Below are 24612 nucleotides of genomic sequence, written 5' to 3'. Positions count from 1 at the left end.
GGAGCTATTTGTATTTGACTTCATTTAAATTTTTCCTGATGTGTATCAGTCTTTAAAGGGGCTTTGCTGCTATGTCTTTTCTGCAGCTTTAGAGATTGATTTTGTGGGGGTAGTTCAAAGGGTTTAGGGGAATGAAGCCCTAGGCAATGGTGTTTGATGAGGGGGTGACTGTGTTTATATACCAGCAAATTAGACTTGAAACGTAAAATGCTTTCTCCTTTTCTTCTATCAGCTGCTCAGAGGAGACACATTGCAACTCCTGCTGAAGCCCCTAACCTTCTTCCCTTCTCTTCTGCCCCTCCCCCCTACCCTCACTTGGCTTGAAGAAGTGTCCCTGAGGTTGGCCTCATCCCTGGTGTTATGTGCACAGTGAAGTTGCCACTATGGTCATTATCAGGACTGACCACACAGCTGCTGTAGGCTCTGGATGCCACAAGGAAAGTATAGAGCAGTCATATTTAAAGGGAAATTACACTTCAGGAAACCCACAAGGAGGGCAGAACCTGAAGTAAGTGGATCAAGACTCCTCATTCCCCACTCAACCTATGACAATGACAGCAACTCTTACCCCAAGAGACAGGAGCATGAAGTGAAGACGCTATTGCAACCCTCAAGATGAACTCCACTTTGGATGGTAATCAAAGCAGCCGTCCTTTTTGCCTTCTGGCAATTAACTATTTGGAGACTATCAATTTTTGCCTCTTAGAAGTAGTGATTATTATCTTTTTAACTGTGTTGATCATTTCAGGCAATATCATTGTGATTTTTGTTTTTCATTGTGCACCTTTACTAAATCACCATACTACAAGCTATTTTATCCAGACTATGGCATATGCTGACCTCTTGGTGGGTATGAGTTGCCTGGTCCCTTCCTTATCATTACTCCATTATCCCCTTCCATTGGAGGAATCTTTGACCTGCCAAATCTTCGGCTATGTAGTGTCAGTGCTGAAGAGTGTCTCTATGACTTCTTTGGCCTGCATCAGTATTGACAGGTATATAGCAATCACCAAACCCTTGACCTATAATACAGTAGTCACACCCTGGAGACTCCGAATTTGTATTTTGGTGATTTGGCTTTATTCTACCCTTATTTTCCTACCTTCCTTTTTCCACTGGGGCAAACCTGGATATCATGGAGATGTGTTTCAGTGGTGTGCAGAATCCTGGTCCACTGATCCTTACTTCACCCTCTTCATTGTGATGATGCTATATGCCCCTGCAGCTTTTGTTGTGTGCTTTACCTACTTCAACATTTTCCGCATCTGTCAGCAGCATACCAAGGAAATTAGTGAAAGACGAGCACGCTTTAGTAGCCAGAGTGGAGAAACTAGGGAGGTACAGTCCTGCCCAGATAAGCGCTATGCCATGGTTCTATTCCGTATCACCAGTGTTTTCTATATCCTCTGGCTGCCATACATCATATACTTCTTGCTAGAGAGTTCTGCTGGTTTCAGCAATCGTACCACATCCTTCTTGACAACCTGGCTTGCCATTAGTAACAGCTTCTGCAACTGTGTCATTTACAGTCTCTCCAATACCGCTTTCCAGAAAGGGCTGAAGAGACTCTCGGGGGCCATGTGCACCTTCTGTATAAGTCCATCAACAGCCAAGGATCCTTCTTCTAAGAGCAAAGGATCCCCTAATGGATGCCATGTCTGAAATGACTCTCAGCATGTTTGTGTTACTGGTTATTTTCCTTTCCAAGTATTTCTTAGTCAATTAGGAAATTTAGAACAACAATCACATCAAATTAACCACTTTGTTTGAAAGGAAATTTTTCTGAGCAGTGTTTTGGGGTCATAACAATTAAAACAATGTCATGGAGATTATTCTGGTTCTCAAACAAATCATACCATGTCTGGCACTTCTCTTTGGTTATCGTGTCTTCATCTGGATACGGGAAGCTTCAGCATCAAGGAAGTCTTGATTTTGTACAGCTTTACTGTTTTCTTTCCAGCTATTTATGTTATATGTAAATAGTTTCTCTGGACAAGGAATGTCCAGCTGTGGCAATGAATTCTAGGAATCCTTATATTTGCCAAAGTATATCTTCTTTGAAAATTTCAACACTGTGAGTGGGCTGAACTAGTGAGAGTGGCAGAATTTTATGTCTTTTCTTTCCCAGAATGAGAGATCTCCACAGATTGAATAATGTGAACCCTTGAACATTATCTTTATAAAATTGCAATGAGCCATGCAATAACAGTGCAGTCTAAGTCATGAGGTTGATTGGAAGCTGCTTTTAGCCTCAGCTCTATGCCCTCCTTCACAGCTCTCTAAAGAACCATTATGCAGGGATGTGATTTAATCTATAAGATTTGATTCTGTGTGTGGTGTGTGTGTGTGTGTGTGTGTGTGTGTGTGTGTGTGTGTGTTCACATGTGCTATAAATGTTTGAATTCAGTCAAATATATCTATTACAATAAAATGTATTTTAATAAGCTAAGAAACAATTATCTTTAATGACACAATTATGGCCGCAGTTTTGATCATGTTGCCAAGTTGAACAATATGTTGTTAAAATCTTACCAGCAATGATATTTGTCTTGCTTATATTTTATCCAAAGACTTTTGAGACTTTGTCTCTTGCAATATCAGGGAAAAGGACATAGATTGAAGGAAAGAGGATATTGTGTTTTAGGCAAGAGAATTAAAAAGAACTGAAAGCATTTATTTGAGGCTTATTTTTAATCATGATTTTACAGAATCAATGAATACAGCAAAAGCTAATTCTTTTATGGAAATGTTTCTTATCTGTTGCTAGTTAAAATCATAAATGTTCATTGGGGGAAATGGTTTTAAGGAATCTTCATTTGAAAAGAAGGGTTGATTTTTTGCTTCTCTGTTTACTTGAGAAAAATCTGGTGGGGTGGGTCATTATTATCTTAAAAACTTCCCTTTTAGCCAAAGTATTTACAACAACTAAGTTCAAAATTTGATTCCATAAATCTGCTGTGAATTGATATCTACTGATTTGTTTTTTAAACATAGTTGTTTTATAAACAAGGTATTTAATGGATTCATGGTTTTGTCATAAAGGCTGCTTCCTTCCTTTGCAGCAGCCCTTTTACTTTTCAGTGTTTATGAGTTACCATCATCGAAAACATTTGTCATCTTGTGATTAGGCTTCTGTTGATGAGACCTTTTTCATTTAGCTATGCTGGTTTCTTAGACAACAGACATACAGTCTGTCACCAGCCTCATTCTTAGTAGGGCTGCTCAAACTTTTTCCTCTACTGATATATACCCTCTGAAAACTCAGAATCTCCTCCACACTATACTTCAGCACCAGAAATGGATTTTAATAGAGGAAGCAGAAGGTGCATTCTCATTGGAGAATAATCATTCCCTAGGAATTGTTTTGCCATATTTCCTTTTTTTTTAAGTAGATCTTCAAAGAGGGTGTTTAATAGCTGCCATTTAGCTCGACCTAGCCAAAATTTCTGAAGTGCTTTACTGTTAAAGTGCTTTCCTCAAAACTATCCTGTGAGAGATCAGTAATATGAATTTATTCCAGTTTTACAGATGAGAAAACAGTTCAGAGATGTAAAGTGATCTGCCCATAACCACTTAATGTCAGAAAAACAGAATGTGTCAGATCCAAGGCTCAAATTTAGTTCTTATGACTTTGTCTCATAATTCTTCCAGTGTCCTAGTTAATTTATCTATATTGATGGTGTTCACTGTGATGAAAAACAATAGCAAAAAGGGGAATAATGTATAGTAGATAGCTAAATTGTTTCACAATTCTAAGAAAGGACAGGGGGACATGAACAAAATATGTAAGTACATTTTTTTGTGGGGCTTTTTATTTTTTTAAATTTTCTATCTGCATTCTTAGATCTGCTGGAAAAATAATGTATTTGTGTTTATAAGAGTTTTATGTTGTTTTAACTTCATATATATTATACATATATATCGTGTCCAATATATAGTCTATACTATGCTATTATGCAAAACTAATTCTTAAATGATTGAGTATTTATTAAAACCCAGACTTCAATTTTGTTCTTCTCCATGGTAGCTTCTTTGCTCTTTTATTCTTAATCTGATTTTTAACTTCTTTGCTTTTCAAAGTTTATCTTGAAACCATGTTGATTTGAAAATAGCCACATGAAATCAGCACTTAAATGAAACTTAGCACCACTTTTTTCTACCTTTTGAAAGTGTTATTAGGTTGTACCATTCTCACTCTTAGTTATTAAGAAGAGGTAAAGACCCAGGAGGATGAAAAGCCACTATCGTTTGCTCATTAACAGGATAAATGCAATTTATTCAGATCTGTGTATAATATATTTGTGAAACTTTCATTAGCAAATATTAAAGTCTTGATATCACCAATTTTTGTAAATGGATTTCATAACTGGTGATAAGTTTTCTTTCAGTTTATGGGACCTGTAATTTTTTCTCCCAGAAATATTTCTCAAGTAAGAATTGAATTCTGAGTAAGTGAACAAATATTTATTTTCCCCTACTATGTAAGGAGCATTGTGCTTATAGAACTAAAGGAGATACTAAATGTAGATAAGCTATAGCCCCTACCCTGGGAAGCTTTCAGTTAAGTAATGACATGTGACCTACCAATAAGATTGTAGAGAGTACTGGACCATTTCCTGATTTTTTTTTTTTAGTTTTTTGCAAGGCAAATGGGGTTAAGTGGCTTGCCCAAGGCCTCACAGCTAGGTAATTATTAAGTGTCAGGCTGTATTTGAACTCAGGGACTCCTGACTCCAGGGCCAGTGCTCTATCCACTGCGCCACCTAGCCGCCCCCATTTCCTGAATTTTTATAGTTGAGGAAACTAAGTTCTGGAGAGAAGAGACTTGCCAGAGAAAATAGCAGGACATGGATCTTCTTACTCTAAATTCAATGTGCTTTATTCTATACCACACTGTAAGTTTAATGCAAAATAGTTCATGGTGTAGTGTGTGAGAGTGGAAAAAATTGAATAGAGCTTATGATGTCTGAAATAGAGAAAGACTTACTGTTTGAAAGAAATAAAAGCTTTCATAGGACTAGTGACATTTGAATTGAACTTTGAAGGATAGTTAGGAATTCAGCAGGTGGCTTAAGAAAGAGAAGGGAAAAGGCCTTTCAGAAATTTGCAATAGCACCTAGTCAAAAGCAGAGTGACAGACAAGCTCCAAACATTTGGTTTGGCTTGGAATAAATGGAAATAAAGATGGACTATGAAGGTTCTTGAATGCCAGACTGACAGATGTGGGGGGGAAGGATGGGGGTTGAATAGTTTGAATCTAGAGGAGTGATGGGTCAGATGCATAATGAAAATATATCTAGCCTTTACTGAGAAGAATGGATTGCAGAGGAAGAGTGTAGGTAGGAAAAGCTGTTGGGAGGCTATTGCAGTACTCCAGACAGATGGCAAGAGAATCTTGTATTAGCAGTGAGAGGTTGATAGAAGAAATACTGTGAAGAAATAAATTCTGATAAATAATATTAAATTCCTAGTAATGCCTAAATAAGCTACTGTTCTCTTAATGACCAGAAAGAGGCTATTGCATTTATAAGTTTCTTTCAGTTAGTATATTAACACCAGATGTTTTTTCTAGTGCCAAATTCTGATTCTGTAGTTTTTTTATGTAAAATTTGCTATCAGTTATCAGAAGGGGAAATTGAGTAAACAAGGAATTTTAAAGAAAATAACTTGACTGGTATTTACTTATTTTTCTTGTAGTCAATGCCTCCTATTTCCATGAGTGTCTAAAATTTTTTTAACTTATACAATTCTCATATTTTTCACATGTCCATGATTCCTTTTCTTTGTTGAACAATCTTCCTTACTTGTGAGGAATCACTTTATCTTATTGATTAGTGTCTTTTTTATTTTCCAGGTTTTTTTCAGGTATCTTCATTTAATATCATAGTTTGGTCATTTACAGCTCAAATACCAAATGGCATAGTTCATATTGAAAATACATATTTTTAGACTCAGTTACCTTTCCTTCTAGCTACAGTATGTAACTGCTAGATCTCAGAAGGAAGATAAGCTTACATTCTTTGTTTTTGGTTATTTGGCAAAACTGACTTAAGAGTGTGGCAAAATGGCAAATTCTTCCATAACAAGTTTGTAAATAAAATTATTTAATTTTTTATTTAAAAATTCCTTCCTATAGTTTATATTTAAAAATTCCTTCCTATAGTTTCTTCTGATAGCCACATCTGATAGCCACTGCTTAATTCTTGGATAGCAGTGGTAGGTGACAGTGATTAGCAAAGGCCATATGCTTCACTAAACTACTTTCATGAAAAAGGTCATCATCTACATTGTAACAGAATGGATATTTGAGAACACTTTAAATGGACTTATTGATTGATTCAAAAAAAACCCTATCTGTGAAAAGTGTGTCTTTAGGTTTCTTTGCTGAGCAATTGTAATAATGATTGACTTGAATAATGTTCATTAAATCACTGGCTTCAAAACTTGAATTTTCACATTAGCAATGTATTGTTTCCTGACTTTGAAGTTGAAAACTGAGGACCTGATATAAAGTCAGGGCTAACTCTGTGAGAGTGGTCTTCTTTTTAACTTTCATATTGGGCAAAAGATTTTCAGTTTGCTTTGTAGATATAATTCTCCCCACTGTCCCCTTAAAAAATGCTTAATACAAGATGGCTATATATGAGATATCTTCATTTATGTGATTGTATCTGTGGATTCTTTTTTTAGTCTGTTTTGCAAGGCAGTGGGGTTAAGTGGCTTGCCCAAAGCCACACAGCTAGGTAATTATTAACTGTCTGAGGCCGGATTTGAACTCAGGTAGTGCTGATTCCAGAGCCAGTGTTCTATCCACTGCACCACCTAGCTGCCCCTGTATCTATGGATTTTTAATCCTTAAAAATTACAAATTAAAATTTCAGTGGTTAGAGATCCATTACTGTATGCAGAGATTTGGGAGAATTTCAAGGCAACTTACTCCAACTGTAGTAGAAAACTTTTCCTAATTTAGAATTTTGAAAAAGTGTTTAAATGAATCATTATCATTAAGTGAGTTTTTGCACATTTCCTATTTCAGATAACATGAAAGAAAATAATAAATGGTGTTTTTTTTAAAAACAAAATAATTATTCCTTATGTTTTAATCGGCTTACTCTGCGATTTAAAAAAACTTAAGTGCTCACTAATATACAAGAACGTTTGCTTAATACTAGGTATACAAAGTACATATAAGAAAGAAACTGTTCTCAAGGCAGAAGACATGTTTACAAGTAACTGGATATTTAGAGATGCAATAAGGGCAAAAGAGAGGACCAGGTGAATTGCTTTGTGAAATCTAAGAGGAAGAGAATATTTTAAACTGAAGAATCACAGAAGATTCTCCTTTGTTGATACTGGAAGGGTGGGAGGAACTTTGAAACAGGAAGCATTGGAGTAGCCATCCCTTCCAGGTAAGGAGCAAAGATAGATATTAGAGAGTAAAGAGTGTTCTACTTTTGATGAATTTAAGAGTATACGAAAAGTCCTAATATTGCATAACACTAAATAGGTAAATTAGAGCAATTACTGTAGAAGTCCTTGAATGCCATAATCTATAATTACACTTTTAATTGGTGGGAAGCTACAGAAAAATCTCTTGGTAGAGGAGTAAAATTAGCATAATCAGATTTGTAAATATTTCACTTTGTCTTATTCACAATTAGGTAAGAGTTAGGTCAGTGTTTCTGGCTTCCTTTGGCATAGGTGGTAGCATTGTATAATGGAAAGAGCACTGAATCTAGAATTAGAAAACCTGACTTCAGATCCCAGGTCTGTCACTTAATTGTACAATATTAGGCAAATTACCTGGTCTCTATAGGCTTTACTTTTCTCATCCATAAAATTAAGGGGTTGGAATAGGATATCTTTAAGATAATCTGTGACTCTAAGATAATATATAGGCCCTGAACTTTGTCAAATTCAGAACCCAACAGCATGTGACTCCTAAAGTGAGCAAGATGAGAAAGATAGGGAAGGTCAATATATTTCTTTTATTTTTAAAAGAAACATTTGTTTCTTCCTATATGGTCCACTTTTTCCCATATCACTCACTTTTCATCAGGATAACTATAGTCATCATATTGCTGATGGGACTAGAACATTACCAGAAGTGAGGCAGGCAAAAAAGACAGCCAGCCAGGACACAATTTGGTTTAGAGAATGGGGAGGGCAGTATGCAAGAGACCTTTGTAATCTTTTTTTAATGCTAGAAAAGTTCTTACTCAATAGCATGTGAGTATTTTGTCTTAGAAAAATGAAGCAATACAATTTTGTGAATAATACAATAAAGGTTTGAAACTGCCAGTTGAGAATAACACCCAGAAGCAATAATTTTCAAATGCTTGGATGAAAGGGCACAATTTTCAAATCTTGACTAGGAGTACACAACTGACTTTTCTAAGTCAGGAAGGGCACTGATTATTTAGAAGTAGTCCAGTGGTATGCAACGATTCTTCCAGGTCTTCTTTAGTTTGGTCTTGAACTCAAGAGATAATGTAATAGAATAGAAAGCAAACGATTTTGAATTAATCAGTCCACATTTATCAGATGTCTCTCTTCTGTTCTAAGTGCTATGGATGCTAGGCCAAATATATATATATATATATATATATATATACACACACACACACACACACACACACACACACACACACACACAAAACAAGATCTATACAAGATAAATAAGGCAAGTACTGGAATTAAGAAGGTTGAAGAAGATTTCTAGTAAAAGATGGGATTTAGTCCCTGTAAAGTCAGGGAGGTCAGTAGTTAGGGAGAGAAGAGGCAGAGCATTCCATGCATGTTGAACAACCAGAAAAAATACCCAGAGTGGAGAGATGAAGTGTCTTATTCTCTTTTGGAGTACATGATAGGTAGTAAAGCATAAGAAGACTTGGAAAGGTAGGCTAAGTTATGAGAGGCTTTGAATGGCAAACAAATAATTTTGTATTTGCTCCTGGAGACAATAAGAAGCCATTGTGGTTTACTGAGTAGAATGACGTGATCAGACTTATGTTTTAGGAAAATCATTTTATTAGGTCCTGGATTGGGTTGGGGTCCTTAAAATAGGCAGGCTATTGTAATATTCTAGATGTGAGATATTGAGGGCCTGCAATAGAGTGGTGGTAGTGTCAGAGGAGAAAAGGGCACATATTCCAGAGACTTTGCAGAGGTAAATGATTTTAGGTGAAAGATAGTAAAGTAATCCAAAATGATTTCTAGGTTGTGAATCTGAGAAATTGGGAAGATGGTGCTGCTCTCTACAGGAATAGGGAAGTGGGGATAAGGGAAAGAGAGTAAGTTTCATTTTTGGACATAATAAGTTTAAGGTGGCAGTTGGAGATGCAAGATTGGAGGTCAGCAGAGAGGATGGAGCAGAATAGGCAGATTCAAGAATCAGCAGCACAAAGATGGTAATTAATAATAAGAGCTGTTGAGATCACCCTGTGAAGTTGCATAGAGGGAGAAGAAAAGAGGGCTCACTCAGGCAAGAACCCTGAGAGACAGCTATATTTAAAGGGCATGATCTGGGAAAGGATTCAGCAGAGAAAACAGTAAGGCATAGACAGGTAGAAAAGAAGCAGGAGAGAGTAGTGTCCCAAAAAACCTAGAGATAAGAGAGTATCAGGGAAGAGTGACCAATAGTATTAAAGGCTGGAGAGAAGTCAAGGAGAATGAGAATTGGGGGGAAAAAAGACCATTGAATTTGGCAACTAAGAAATTAGTAGAAACTTTGGAGAGAGAGAGGTTTCAGTGGAATATTGAGGTTGGAAGCCAGATTTTTTTTAAAGGGCTTAAGAGAAAGAAAGTGGAGGCACCTATTTTTAAAATGGTCTATTTGAGAAGTTTAACTTAGAAAGGGCAGAAGAAATATAGAGCAATTACTTAACAGAGATGAAAGAATTTTTTCAGGATGGGGTGGGACCTAGGCATATTTTGAGGCAGTAGGAAAGGATAAAGATTGAAAATAAGTAAAGATGGAGTTGACAGAGGGAACTGTTTAGAGAAGACAGGATGGAATTGGATCACTTGAGAAAATAGAAGGGTTAGTCTTGTTAAAGAGTAGGGACAATTTCATCTTGCTAAACTGGAATGAAGGAGGAGATAATGGCAGAAGGCAATTGAATGATAAAAGATGAGGAAGAAGGGAGGGGGTGGTTCATAGCAAATGGCCTCTGTAAAATAAGAGACAAAATTCTCAGTTTAGGGGCCATGGGAGCTTTGACAGGAGATAAAATGGTTGAAAGAACTGCTGTGAAGAGTGGGATATTAAGTTGATAAGGTATAGTAGTGTTCCCTAGTGAGGCCCTAATTGAAGAATTCAGGTTTGAATTCTAGCTTACCTTAAGTAACTTATCTTAACTGAGATAATTTTGGACAAATTTTTAAGCCTCATTTTCCTCTTCTGTAAAAGGAATGATTTTAAACTTGATTGTCTTATGTCTCTTCTGACTAAACTCTGTTCTCCTATATATAGAGATGCTTGGATGAGAGTTCATGACAGCAAAGGACAAAGAGGGAAGGAGAGGGAGGGAAGCACAGTGATGTCTGGGTGACATTATTGCTCATAAGTCCACTATCATAACTTATGAACATTAAACAGCTGCCATGCAGCTACATCTGCAGCTATACATGTTGGGGGTGGCAGGGGATGGCCTTTTCTAGCTCCATACAGGTCCAGGAAACAAAGTAAGAAGGAAGCTGGGGGATCAGAGGTGTGGAAAACTTCAAAGAAAGAGATCTCCTTTGACCTTGATTTGCATCTAATCATAAGCCTATTGCCTCATTGTCTTCTCTGAACCTCCTAGAAAAGAAATAATGATAAGAAAAGTCAGTATTCATAATAACACTTTACATTTTGCAAAGCATCTTTTTCATAAGTTCACTGAGAGGTAGATATTATCAATCAATCTATCAGTGATTATTTATTAAGTGCCTATAAAGTACTAGGTACTGAGCCCACTTTTGCAACTACAAAAATGAAAGTAATTTCTACTTATAAGGAGCTTATGTTCTAAAGGGTAGACAAGTGCATGTAAAAACATATTAAGAATAAACATTAATGAATAAACACAAATACATAGAAGGTAATTAAATACAAAGTTGTTTGGGAAGGAGAAAGATGGTGAGGGAATGAGGAAAAACGGAAGAGAGGAATTGTGAGGTAAACATTAAGGAGTGAATCTTTCCAAGCTTGGGAAAGAACCATTCTAAAAACATGGATGGGGGAGATGGGGGAGGGGGTTGTAAGTCAGGAAGAGAGAAAGAAGGCCAGTTTGACAGAGGAAAAGTGTGGTCCAATGAGATTGAAAAGAAGGTTTTGTAGGGCTTTAATATCTTAATAAAAGAATTTATATTTGATTCTAGAAGTAATAGGTAGCCCTCAAAGTTTGTTGAGCTGGAAAATCACATGGTCAGATATGTACCTAACGAAAATTAATTTTGTAACAAGACTGCAGTGGTAAAAGACATAAAGGGAGGAAGACCATTTAGGAGGCTTTAGCAATAACCTAAGTGAGAAGTAATGAAGACCTAAACTAAAGTGGTTACTATATGAGTTAAGAAAAGGGTTCAGATGTTATAAAGATAGAAATGACATGATGTAGGAACTAATAGATATGTAGAGTTAAAGAAAGTCAAGAATCAAAGTAATGGCAAGTTATAATGGAAAAATAGTGGTATCTTTTGACAGAAATAGGAAATCTTAGAATAGAAAAAGATTTTCATCTGGGGTTGTTTTGTTTTCATAGTGGGAGATATGGGGGAATATGGATTGGGGAAAACAATGCGATTGGTTTTAACCATTATATTTATTTCCAGAGTACCCAGTTACAAAAAAGTCCAGTAGTCTGGTGATGAAGGACTAGACTTCAGGGCACTAATTGGGATTGAATATATAGTTCTAGGGGTCATTGTCATAGTGATGAAAATTAAACAATACAAGTTGATGTGGTTACCAAGAAATAGTGAAAAGGGATAAGAAAGGAGAGTGTAAGACAGATTTTGGGAACATTCCCAGTTAGGGTACATAACAGCAATGATGAATAAGCAAAGAAGACTGAGGAGAAATCAAATAGCTGGGAAGCAGGAGAGTAATGTTATTAAAATTCTCAAGAGAGTATCTAGGAGAAAAGGATGATTAGTAATATCAAATATAGTAGAGAGGTTAAGAAGGATTAGGACCAAGCAAAAACTCTCATTATGCAAGTCACAGACAGCTACTAACTTTGGAGAGAGCAGTTTGAGTCAAGTAATGAGAAACTCAGAAGCCAGATTATAAAGGGTTGGCAAGTGAGAGGAGAAGAAGGGGAGGTATAATTACCCCTATTTAATAGATTAGGAAGTTGATTAGAGGAAGCATACTGCAATTGAAGCTGCACCTACTATAGAACTTAGAGGACCTGGTTTTAAATTCTGCCTCTTGTCAGATATGCTGTTCAAGCTCTTTGGATCACTGTTTCCTCCTTTGTAAAATATGACTGGGCATCAGAGGGAGGAGTTAATGATGGGATGGCTCCTGAGATCCCTTCCAGCTCTAAAGCTATGATACTATGATCCTACGAAACTGAGATAGGTTCCTGACTTGCATTGTAATTCTCTTTCTACTCTACTTAAACAAAAATTAAGCAAAAGTGGAAAAGTATACTGTGAATGGGAGCTATGCAAGAGAGGACACACCCACAGATGACCCCTAGTACTAAGATAGAATCATGTGAAGCATGAGCATATTAAATAAGTAATATTCAAGGAAAGTTTGATAATCAGTCACCAAATACAGAGTAAGAAAGGACTTAATTGCCATACTGAAGTGTCTGAATTTTAGCATTGTATATGTCAATAAGCCATTGGAAGTTTTTGAGTAAAGAATACAAAATGGTGTATTGATCTGGTGATGGTGTCCAGGATGGCTCAGAATAAGTAAGAAAGTAAAAGTAGAGAAAACTAACTGGGGAGTTGTGGCTGTATTCTGAACCTGGAGTGTTTAGGTACAGAATTAAGGTGTTGGGAGTAGACATGAAAAGAAATAGCATAGTTTATGGTAGAAAAAAAGTAAAGATGCTTCTAGAGCCTTCTCCATTAATAGCTTGCTGTGACCTTGAGCACACTATTTTCTCTGAGGTGCAGCAAAACTACCTGTTTTGATTTTTTTAAGTGGTAGAGATACGAATTAGTCAAGAAAATCCACAAGGTCCCCTCTATTTTAAAATTCTAATTTATAGCATTTTACATAGTATAACTTTGATTTTTTTCAAGGATAGAAAATTTCAAAAAATTGGCAATAATTAATGACTGATTATTACAAGGATGCAGACATTGAGAATCTCTTTTCAGTTCAAAGCACTGGAACAGAAATTAGTAATGGAATCTCAGGTAAGGAGAGAAGTTCAGTTTTAGAGAAAGTTGAATTTTCTGCCTAATTTTGTTGAGAATTGCTAAACTTGGGGATAAAGAAAGAAACAATTGCTTTCTTGCCTAGAACTGAGACACATTCCAAGCCATCCCAGAGCATGAAAAACCCAAGCCAGAAAAAAAAAAAACATTTGTAAGGAAAGACAAACTAACCTATATTAGATGGAGAATAAAAGTTAGATATATATGAGGAGAATGAAATAATCTGATTCAATTTTAGAATAGAGTTGACATTTAAAGGAATTCATTTCTCAGTTCATGTCATGGCCGATTAACTGTTAGTGACTGAGTAAAAGCTTTGCACTAGATATATTCTCCCACGGGGAGAGAAAAAAGATGGGTGAGGGAAAATTTTTATGCCATGCTGCTCTCTACAAAAATAAAAATTAAAATGCCAGTTTTCCCTTCTACTCTCTTTTCACATTAAAATCAAAGATATTCAGAATTTCTCTCAAGCTACTTGAGAGGTCACTTAGTTTAGCTGAACAAGACATCCTCAACTTGCAATCATCCAACTTCCATTTGAAGATCTCCAGTAATCAGAAACTTACCGTATCCAAAAGCCGTCTGTCTCACTTGTAGACATTTATAATTATTATAATTTTTTCCATATATTGAGCCAAAATCCATCTCCCTTCTGTTTCCCCCTCTCATTATTCCTAGTTCTCCCTTCTAGGGGATTCTCATGTGATAATTTTAGTGATCTGCACAAAACACCAAAAAAAAAAAAACTTAAACCAAAGTTGTCAAGGAAAGACACTTTGTATTTGCTACTTTGGGACGTTTATATTAATACCTTCTTTAAAAAATCTCAGAGCATTCCTACCACAAAACAGATCGTTAATAATAAAAATACAAAATGACAAGATTTGTTATTACAAAGGACATTGTATATCCTAAATCCTTCAAAAGTATTCAGATTTTAACAAGAAAGATTAAATTTTGGCTAAAGTAACAGTTTGATTTTCAGGGTCAACACACTAAAGCAGTTATTATTGGACTGAATTGGTCCAACAATTCTGGAAAACAATTTGAAATTATGCCACAAAAACGACTTTTCATTCTGAAAGTGTCCCTTGCCTGTTGATCCATAAATTACCACAGAGGTAAGAAAGAAATTTTAAGGTCCCATATACACCAAAGTTTTCATAGCAACACTTTTTGTAATAGCAAAGAACTGAAATAGGATGCTCATCAGTTTTAGAATGGCCAAATTAAGTTAATGGTTTGTGAATGTGTCAGTGGGAAGTAGAGCAGAGAGAGCTGGCTTCTAATTCTGGAAGTCCCCAGTTCAAATTCCACCTTTGACCCATATGGGGAAGTCATTTAACCTCTCAGTGTTCTAGGCAACTATCTGAGATGCTTAAGTTTCAGATAAAGTGTCAGCTTGCATTAATAGAGTCTCCTCATCTAGGGGAAATGAAATCACAGATCTAATACCTACTCTTACAGAAACATAAAGGAATATGACTCGACTGCAAAGAAAAAGATGGTGACTGGGTAATCCCTAGATGACAGTACTAAATGAAGCTGGATTAAAGCTATAAAACTACACCCTAATAAATAAAATAGTAGCTATTAAAATGGTTTTGCAAAGTAAAGTGTGTATGTATATAAAGTATCATAAAAATCTTACAAGTGAAGGGGTCCTTCCTGGTCATTTATCCAATCAACAATCTGATTCATTACCACCCTGTATTATATCCTATCCCCAATAAGTGTATGTGGTTATATAAATGCAGCTTTAAGGTGGTAGGAAAATCAGTTTCACAAGTATAAGATAGGAATGCATGACTAAACAACAGATTGTCTGATGTGTGACAGATTGTCCAAAAACTAAGTGCAAATTTAAGCAACATTAATAGAAATTCACTGGTTAGGTCTGGGGTAGTTATTGCCATCAGATCCCATGTCGTGATCAGTTCTGAGCCCTACATTTTAGAAGGGACATTAACAAGCTGGAGAATAACAGTAGTCAAGATGTTGATGAACCTTAAGATGTTAACATTAAAAGAATCAATGAAAATGGGGATTGTTAGCCTGGAAAAACTTTGAAAAATGGTGGGGAAGGTGGTCATAGGCATGTGGGTAAAGGATTAGATTTTTTTTCTTCTTGGCTCTAGAGTGTAGAATTAGGAGGAACAGTTGGAAGTTATATAGTACCATATAAAGAAAAACTTTCTGATAATTAAAGCTGTTTAAAAGTAGAATGAACTGACTCAGAATTAGCACACCACTCCACACACCCCCACTAAGAGGTCTTAAGGACCTCTAAATAATTATTTATTGGGAATGTTGTAGAAATGTCTCTGAATGTATGTATAAGAGGAGAGGAGTATTTGAGGAGAAAGCTTGAGTCTTAGACTTAAATTTATTTGGGAAATTTTCTCCAGGAAAATTCCCAATGCCTGGACTGTTAAAATCTCATCAATAAAAAAGTAAACTATTTAAAAGAATATTTGTGGTCTACAGGCAGATTAAGTGATCAAATAAAACTTTTTTCTTTTTTTTTAATTTCTCTTTTCTTATGAGTACCTTATGGGACTAGATTCCTGCTTAGATTATTTTTAATAATAATGGTTCCTTCCTAATACTAGTTCTAAGAAGTAAGCTAGATTTATACAAAATTGTAAAAATTAATTTCACTTTAACCAGTTTTTTATTAAGTACAAAGGAGATGAATAAAAGAGAAACAACAACTTGGAGATTTGCAGTAGTTTAGCTGAAAGTTAGTAACAACCCAAAAGGGTCATAGCTAATCCAAAAAGACAGAAAGAGACAGAGGATTTATTATAGAGCCAGAATTGACAAGAATTGGCATCTGATTGAATTTGGACTGGGGGTAAATGAAGAGTTGAAGATAACTTTGAGATTTCAAACTTGAATGACTAGAAGGTTGATGGTACCTTCTGTAGAAATAGAGAAATTCAAAAGAGGTCTAAATTTAGAGTGGATATTAGTTTCATTTTGGACCTTTGAGTTTGAGTTTGAAATGTCTTTGGTACACCCACATGAAGAGTTCTAGCAAATGATTGGGAATGTGATACTAGAACTCAAGGGAATAATTGAGCCCGTGGAAAAAAATGAAATCATCAAGAAAATGTGAAGAGAAAGAACTGACTTTTGGAAAGCAAAATATTTTATAGATGATCCAGCAAAGGTAGTTTGATGTCAGAGTAGCCAGACTTATATGGATGATAAATAGGATAGACCAAGAAAAGAATATCTAGAAAGAGGAGAGTGATCAACATGTCAAAAACTGCCTAGAATTTGTATTAATGGTGTTCTTTCTTTTTACAGTTTTATGTGAAAAAGGGCTACATGGACTACATATTCAAAATGACTTATTAAAGTGACATAATATTCAAAAGAGTTAATGTGATCTAAAACTGAATCACCAGAAGCATAGAGTCCCATATGAATAAAGTGATAGCTCCCTTGTCCTCTAATTTGGACAAATTACATCTGGAACGTTGTATTCACATTTGTTGCTACTTTTAAGGAAGACCATTGGCAAGTAAGTCATATAAAATATAAGAAATGTACACATATTATCTCAATATCAAGAAACTCCCAGACTTTATAAAAAAAGTAGAATGGGGCGGCTAGGTGGTGCAGTGGATAGAGCACTGGCCCTGGAGTCAGGAGTACCTGGGTTCAAATGTGGCCTCAGACACTTAATGATTACCTAGCTGTGTGGCCTAGGTCAAGTCACTTAACCCCATTTGCCTTGCAAAAAAAAAAAAAACCTTAAAAAAATAGAATGGAAAGCCTTAGAAAGTATGGGGAGTATCCCACTACTGGTTGTCTTTAAACTAAAAGAGATGACTGTCAGAAGTAGTATAGAAGGCATTCTGCTTAGATACAGATGATCTTTATCTTCTGATGGAGTTTCTGTAGTTTTCTAATTGTTGGATCAAAACAAATGCCTCTCTGTGCAAATGTACATAAAACCTAGTCTCTTTTTCTTTCTGTATTATTTCCCACATACACAGATCCTTAACTATAAAAGGCTATCTTTTTTTTTGACTCTTCAAAACATCTATATTGCTTTAAACAGTCTAGATTCATGAAATTACAATATATTTGAAAGATGAAATTCACTCCATAGTCAAATCAAGCATCAACTTGGTCCTGCACATGGGACTAAGTAATTTATAGGAAAAAACACCTCTATAGAATGGATAAATATCATCACTCCCCTTTGTCCGCTTTCCAGAGAGCAAGGAAAATGAGAACTAGGCCTCCTTATTGATCAGTATGGCATTTAGGGCAGTTAGGTTGTACAGTGGATAGAGTGGTGGGCCCGGAATCAAGAAGACTTATTTTTGTGAGCTGAAATCTAACCTCAGACACTTGGTAAGTATGTGACCCTAATCAAGTCACTTAACCCTGTTTGCCTCAGTTTGCTCATATGTAAAATGAACTATAGAAGGAAATGGCAAACCACTGTGGTATCTCTGCCAAAAAAACCCTCAATGGGGTTGTTAGGAAGAGTCACCCGTGACTGAAAACAATTGAACAACTACATGACTTGGTAAAGTATGGATGCTTATAGAAAAGGACTTAAACAACAAATGAGATTAGAACCAAAGAGCCAGTCTTGCAAGAAGTGAGCTTTGTATCTCCAGAGTCTGAGAAGAGCTCTCCCTTTAAATGGTACATTTAAGTTTGCTAAACCTTGACTGTACAAGTCAATAAGGTTGGTCAGGGGAAAAAAAATCCTTGGTACAAACAATTCTAACACATTTAGAGTTCAGTTTTTAGTTTTTAGAATGATATCATAAAATTGGTTCCCTCCCTCAGAAATCAGAGAGAACACTCAGGCCATGACCTGTAGACTAGATGGAGTGGGGGGGGGGGGATAATAAATACATCAAGTGCTTCTTTTTTAAATGAAAGAAATTTTTAAAGCTGCACAATCAGGATTGAGTTATGCAGTTCACAAGCATGCTACCATGAAAGGAGAAATTATATTTAATCAAGGAGAAACTGAAACTGCCACCATATAGATTTCTTGTGAATGATACTGATGCAGCTAGACTAGCAACACATAGGACAGTCACAGATGTCTCTTCATTTTGCCTCAGGTCTCCTTGTAAGTCTGCTTCCATGTTTTCTTGGACATTAGCTTCTCCTTTTGTACCTAAAAAGTCTCCAGAACTTAGTTCAGAAAAATTAATTCTTTGGAACCCAAGTAGTTTAAAATCATCTCTACTAGACTAAATTCCTGCTGACTTAGGTCAAAAAGGTAGATTTTTTTTTTCAGGAGTTGCCAAACAATAGATTGTTTTGTTCCCTGTCACTGCTTTCTTTAGGCTCATCAAAGCCCAAAGGAAAATTACACCCTCTGCCCCAAAGTACGTAATATTTCAAAACTAATCCTACCATTTAGATCAACGTACTTGAAGGTGGGTCCATGGATGGCAGACAACGTCATCATTATTGTCCATTTATATATTTGTTGTTTTTTTTTTAACAGACATGGTTTTCATTGATAAGTTGAAGAAGGGATGTTTGTTCCATTCAGATTGAACTTAATGACCTCTGATCTTGTGCACCAATCTTTCATTTCTGTAGTCTATTGAAGGAAAAGCACAAATAACATTTTCTACTTAGAAACATAGTCTCAAAACTGAGAGTGGCTTCATGGTTTAAGTATAATTCCTACCTGAAATGTAGAATTGCTCTATAATATCTGCTGTTAAATGATCATCCATTGACAGATGATTCACTATTTTACAAGATATCTAGTTATTTATATCATTTGGATAGCTCTATTAGAAACTTCTTATGTTGAGTTAAAATTTGCCTGACTTGAATTGTAGTTGTCTTTCCCTGGGAAATTTCTTCCCCTGAGGCAAAGCATGATACATCTAGTAGTTCCTATCCTTAGGTTCATAAATTTGTTTGATCAATATTTTGCTAACCATATTTCAATATAATTGGTTTCCTTTGTAATCATCTGTATTTTACCTTATACTCCAGTCCATTCTCCATTCAGATATAAAAGTAATTTTCCTAATGACCATATTACCCTCCCTTTTCAGTAAAATCCAATGACTCCCAGTTACTTCTAAGACCAAATATAAAAACATTTTAAAACTTTCATAATTTGGCCCCTTCTTACCTTTCCATATTTTTACACCTTATATTCTTCCCTACATACTCTGAACCAGTGACATTGGTCTCTTGGCTGTTTCCCATTCAAGTCCCTCCATCTCTAAACTCCATGCCTTTTTATTGGCTGTCCCCCAAACATGAGTTTCCTTCTCATCTCCACCTCCTGGCTTCCATTGCTTCCTTCAGAGAGCAGCAAAAATCCCCCCTTCTTAGAGTAACCTTTCCAGGTCCTCCTTAAAGTTGTGCCTTCCTTCATTATCTCCAGTTTACCCTGTATACTTGTTTGTACACAATTATTTTCATGTTTTCTCATTAAATTATAATCTCCAAAGGTGCTGGAAATAGTTTTACCTTATCTTTGTATTCCCCAGTGCTTAGCATTGTGTCAAAAACATAGTAGTTACTTAATAAGTGCTTCTGGACTTGGTTTGGCTTACATTTAAAAACATTATTCTGAAAAGGGGATAATCGGCTTTACCAGACTGGCAGGGTGACCCAGACAGGGGAAAAAAAATGCCTTAGTCTAATGTCTGTTTTACATGACAATCCTTCAGGTAGTTGAAGACAATTCCCTTTCTCCTCTCCCCAAATTAATTATACACTATGAATTTAGAGCTTAATGGAACCTTAAGAGATCTTCTCATTTAATTTCCCACACACCTATAATAGGCAATTTGTTTGTCTAAGTTCACAGAGATAGTAAATTTTTCCCCAGTTAATTACCTCTAGTTTCTTCAACCAGTCCTCTGCTTCCATCCCCACTTATAGCTTTCCCTGGTCCCTGCAGCTCCTGTCAACTCCCATAAATACCCATCATGTACTTACATCTACTTTTTATCACTTCTTCTCTATTGTAGACTCTATGAAGACAGCAATTATATCTTTTTTGTGTTGTTTCCTTAATGTATAATATAAGATCTTACATGTTTTATTGTACTTAGTAAATGTGAATTCAATTCCATATGGCTATAGGTCCATGGTAGAATTTTAATCATAATTGGTTCACTGAAATGCTTCTTCAAATATAAACTCTCACATTCTGCACAAAGCTTTTCCCAGCCCTCCTTAATGTTAGTGGCTTCCCTCTGACATTATTGCCGAGTCATCTATTATATATCTTCATATATATATGGTTGTTTTTATGTTGTATCCCCTCTTAGTTTGTAAGTTCCCTGAGGTCAGGGAGCTTTGTATTCTCAGTGCTTAGTGCAAAGTCTGGCACATAATAAGCACTTAAAAATGGTTGAGATTTTTGAAAATTATATTTCATTATTTTGATCAGCAAAAATCCACCTTCTTTTCCATCCCACAAATTGACAACAAAAGAAAAATAGCCATCATGAACATATATAATCAAACAAACTAATTTCCTCATTAGCTCTGTGCAAAAAAATTTATGTCTCATTTGGGACCATCTCTCTCTTAGAAGTGGGTAGCAATTTTTATTATTAGTTCTCAGGAATCATGGTTGGTGATTATAGTGATCAAAGGTACCATTTCTTTCAAAGATATTTGTCTTGATCTTCTTGCTATTTATGTACAAATTGTTCTCCTGATTCTGATTATTTCATTTCGCATCATTTTGTACAAGTCTTCCCACAGCTCTCTGAAAACATCTTTTTTCTTGGGGGCAGCTAGGTGGCACAGTGGATAGAGCACTGGCCCTGGAGTCAATAGTACCTGAGTTCAAATCTGGTCTCAGGCACTTAATAATTACCTAGTTGTGTGGCCTTGGGCAAGCCACTTAACCCCATTGCCTTGCAAAAACCTAAAAAAAAAATTCTTTTTTCTTAATGGCTCAACAATATTCCATTACATTCATATACCACAACTCACACAACCATTTTTGAGTTTATGAGTATCCCCTCAGATTCCCATTCTTTGCCACCACAAGTCACATATATTTTTGTACTTCCTTAGTTTATATTTCTTAAGAATAATCCCTTCCTTAATCTGCTCACTAATTTGATCTTTTCCCTTCTCTTCTTTCCGTTAACCTGTTGAGTTACCTGTATGTTTGTCCTCAGCTAAGTATGTTTTTGTGTATGTATGTATGCATGTATGTATATATATTATACACCAGTTCAGATGAGAGTAAGGTTCATGTGTTAACTGCTCCCACCAAAATCCCTTCTCCTTGTATAGAAGTCTATTTGTATACCCAGATTATGTTAGATGATTTTCCCTAACCTTTTTCCTTCTCCATTCCTGCCTCTCAACCCCCCCCCCCCAAATAATCAAGAACTACTCCCAGGACTTCTATCTAGATTCCTTCTAATAATTCCGGCTGATGATAGGATTCAATGGGCACAATTGTCATCTGTCCATATTAGAACATAAGCAATGTATCCTTTTAGAGTCCTTGATCATTGTTAATTTTGTGTTTATCTTTTTATGCTTCTTTTGACTCCTTTGTCTGAAATTCAGTGTGTTTTTTCAAGAATGCTTGGAAGTCCTTTATGTCATTAAAAATCCACTTTTTCCCCTGTGGAATTATTTTCAGTTTTGCTAAGCAAGTTGTCCTCTGCATCTGGAATATCGTATTCCAAGCTTTCCACTACTTTATAGTGGTGATTATTAAATCATTGGTGATCCTGATTATGGCTTATTATTTATTAAATTCTTTCTTATTTTTTGCAGTATTGTTTTTGGGGTTTTTTCTTTGACTTGGAAGATCTGGATTTGTCTATGATGCTCATGGGAGTTTTCATTTTGACGTTTCTTTCAGGAGATTACATTCTTCTTTCTTTTACTTTGTCTTCTGGTTCCAAGATATAGGCAGTTTTATAGTTTGATCGTTTTAAAGATTTCTTGAGCTCTGCCCCTAGAACAGGACTCTGGAGCTCTGACCACATTCAGATCCTGATCGCAGTCTAGGCCCCCCCATAGAGCAGCAGCCCCCCCCCACCTCAGCCCCGTGGCAGAGGGGGGCACTTATGGTCATTCACAGACCAGGAGGGAGGACAGAACCTCACACACTGAGACCCTTGTGGGAGTGTCCCAAAAGCTCAGGAAGCACCCCCAAAAAACAGGCTTAGGCTGGGAAAATGAACAAAGAAACAAGAGGAAGACCATTGAGAAATATTTTGCAAATGAGCCCAAGAAGGATCAAAATACTCAGTCTGAAGATGAGGAAGCACAAGCTCCTGCATCTAAAGACTCCAAGAAAAACAGAAATTGGGCTCAGGCTATGATAGAGCTCAAAAAAGACTTTGAAAATCAAATGAGGGAGTTAGAAGAAAAACTGGGAAAAGAAAGGAGAGAGATGCAGGAAAAACATGAAAATGAAGTCAGCAGCTTAGTCAAGGAAATCCAAAAAAATGCTGAAGAAAATAGCATGCTAAAAAACAGCTTAGGTCAAATGGATAAAACAGTTCAAAAAGTTATTGAGGAGAAGAATGCTTTAAAAAGCAAAATTGGCCAGATGGAAAAAGAGATAAGAAAACTCTCTGAGGAGAACAAATCCTTCAGACAAAGAATAGAATTCAGGGAGATTGATGAATTTACCAGAAATCAGGAATCAATACTTCAAAACCAAAAAAATGAAAAATTAGAAGAAAATGTAAAATATCTCATTGAAAAAAACAACTGATATGGAAAACAGACTTAGGAAAGATAATTTGAGAATTATTGGAATACCTGAAAGTCATGATCAGGAAAAGAGCCTTGACATCGTTTTCAAAGAATTACTACAGGAAAATTTCCCTGATATTCTAGAAGCAGAGGGCAAAATAGAAATGGAGAGAATCCACCGATTTCCCCCCCCCCCCCGAGAAAGAGATCCCAAAAAACCAACCTCCAGGAATATTATAGCCAAGTTCCAGAATTCCCAAGTCAAAGAGAAAATATTACAAGCAACCAGAAGGACACAATTCAGATATCGTGGAGCTGCAGTCAGGATCACACAGGACTTAGCAGCAACTATATTAAAAGCTCGTAGGGCTTGGAATATAATATACCAGAAGGCAAAAGAGCTTGGAATGCGACCGAGAATCAACTACCCAGCAAGGCTGAATGTCCTCTTCCAGGGAAAAAGATGGACTTTCAATGAACCAGGGGAATTTCAAAGGTTCCTTTTGGAATGGCCAGGGCTGAACAGAAGGTTTGATCTTCAGATACGGGACTCAGGTGAAGCATAGAGATTGGAGGAGAGGGGGGAAATATGAGGGACTTAATGAGGATGAACTGCATGTATTGAAAAATGATACTGATAATATTCATATGAACCATCTCAGTTAATAGAGCAGGTAGAGGGAGCTTTTATAGTTGAAGCACAGGAGAAAGCTGAAGTCAAAGATAAAATATGGTGTAAAAATGGAGTCACTGAGAAAAAAGGGAAATGCAATGTGAGAAAGAAAAAGGAGAGGGGGAATAGTCCAAGCTATTTCACATAATAAGATTTTTTTTTTATTACAATGAGCTATTGCAATGATATGAAAGGGGGGAGGCTAGGGGCAATGAGGAAACCTTTGCTCTCATCAGAGATGGCTAGGAGAGGAAACAGCAAATATACTCAATGGGGTATAGACAACTGGAGTAAGAAGGAGGGGGGAGCAGGGGGAAGGGGTGGGGGTGTGAATAAAGGAGGAGAGGATGGCCCATGGGGGGACAGTGGTCAGATATAACACATTTTCTTTTTTTTACTTCTTGCAAGGGGCTGGGATTGGATGGCCTGCCCAGGACCATGGGGCCAGGTGGATTCTGGGCCTAAGGGGTGGTGTGGGGGCTCAGGGCTTCTTGGCCCCAGAACCAGGGATCTGTCTGCTGTGCCACTCAGCGACCCTACAGCAGAGTCAGAGTAAAAGGAGAGAGAAAATATAGTACATGGTAGTGGAGAAATAAGAAAGGAGGGAGTTGCGATCAGCAATGGCAACATTGGAAAAATATGGAAGTAACTTTTGTGATGGACTTATCATAAAGAATGTGGTCTACTCACGACAGGGTTGATGGTGTTGGAACAAAGACTGAAACACATTTTTTGTTATTATTTGGGGGAGGGTGCAGGGCAAGTGGGGCTGGGTGGCCTGCCTGGGGCCACATAGCAGGGTGATCATTGGGTGTCTGGGGCCGGATTCAGACCCA

General features: G+C 36.5%; 2 protein-coding genes across 5 annotated transcripts in view; both read left to right on the top strand.

Annotated features, from left to right (window-relative positions):
* The window catches only part of GPR21 (G protein-coupled receptor 21), a 37040-nt gene extending 14287 nt beyond the window's left edge, over positions 1-22753 (top strand). Inside the window, exon 2 of the mRNA XM_074211616.1 lies at positions 233-22753. Within this exon, the coding sequence (XP_074067717.1) occupies positions 616-1662 (1047 nt within the window). The 5' untranslated portion in view covers positions 233-615 and the 3' untranslated portion in view covers positions 1663-22753. The remainder of the gene's footprint in view (positions 1-232) is intronic.
* Positions 1-24612, top strand: part of RABGAP1 (RAB GTPase activating protein 1) — a 242377-nt gene that overhangs the window by 166031 nt on the left and 51734 nt on the right. The window lies entirely within an intron of this gene.

This window comes from Macrotis lagotis, chromosome 1 (assembly GCF_037893015.1).
Source record: "Macrotis lagotis isolate mMagLag1 chromosome 1, bilby.v1.9.chrom.fasta, whole genome shotgun sequence".
Taxonomy (NCBI): Eukaryota; Metazoa; Chordata; class Mammalia; order Peramelemorphia; family Peramelidae; genus Macrotis; species Macrotis lagotis.
The sequence above is the reverse complement of the archived record's forward strand: the minus strand, read 5'-3'. Positions and strand labels throughout refer to the sequence as shown.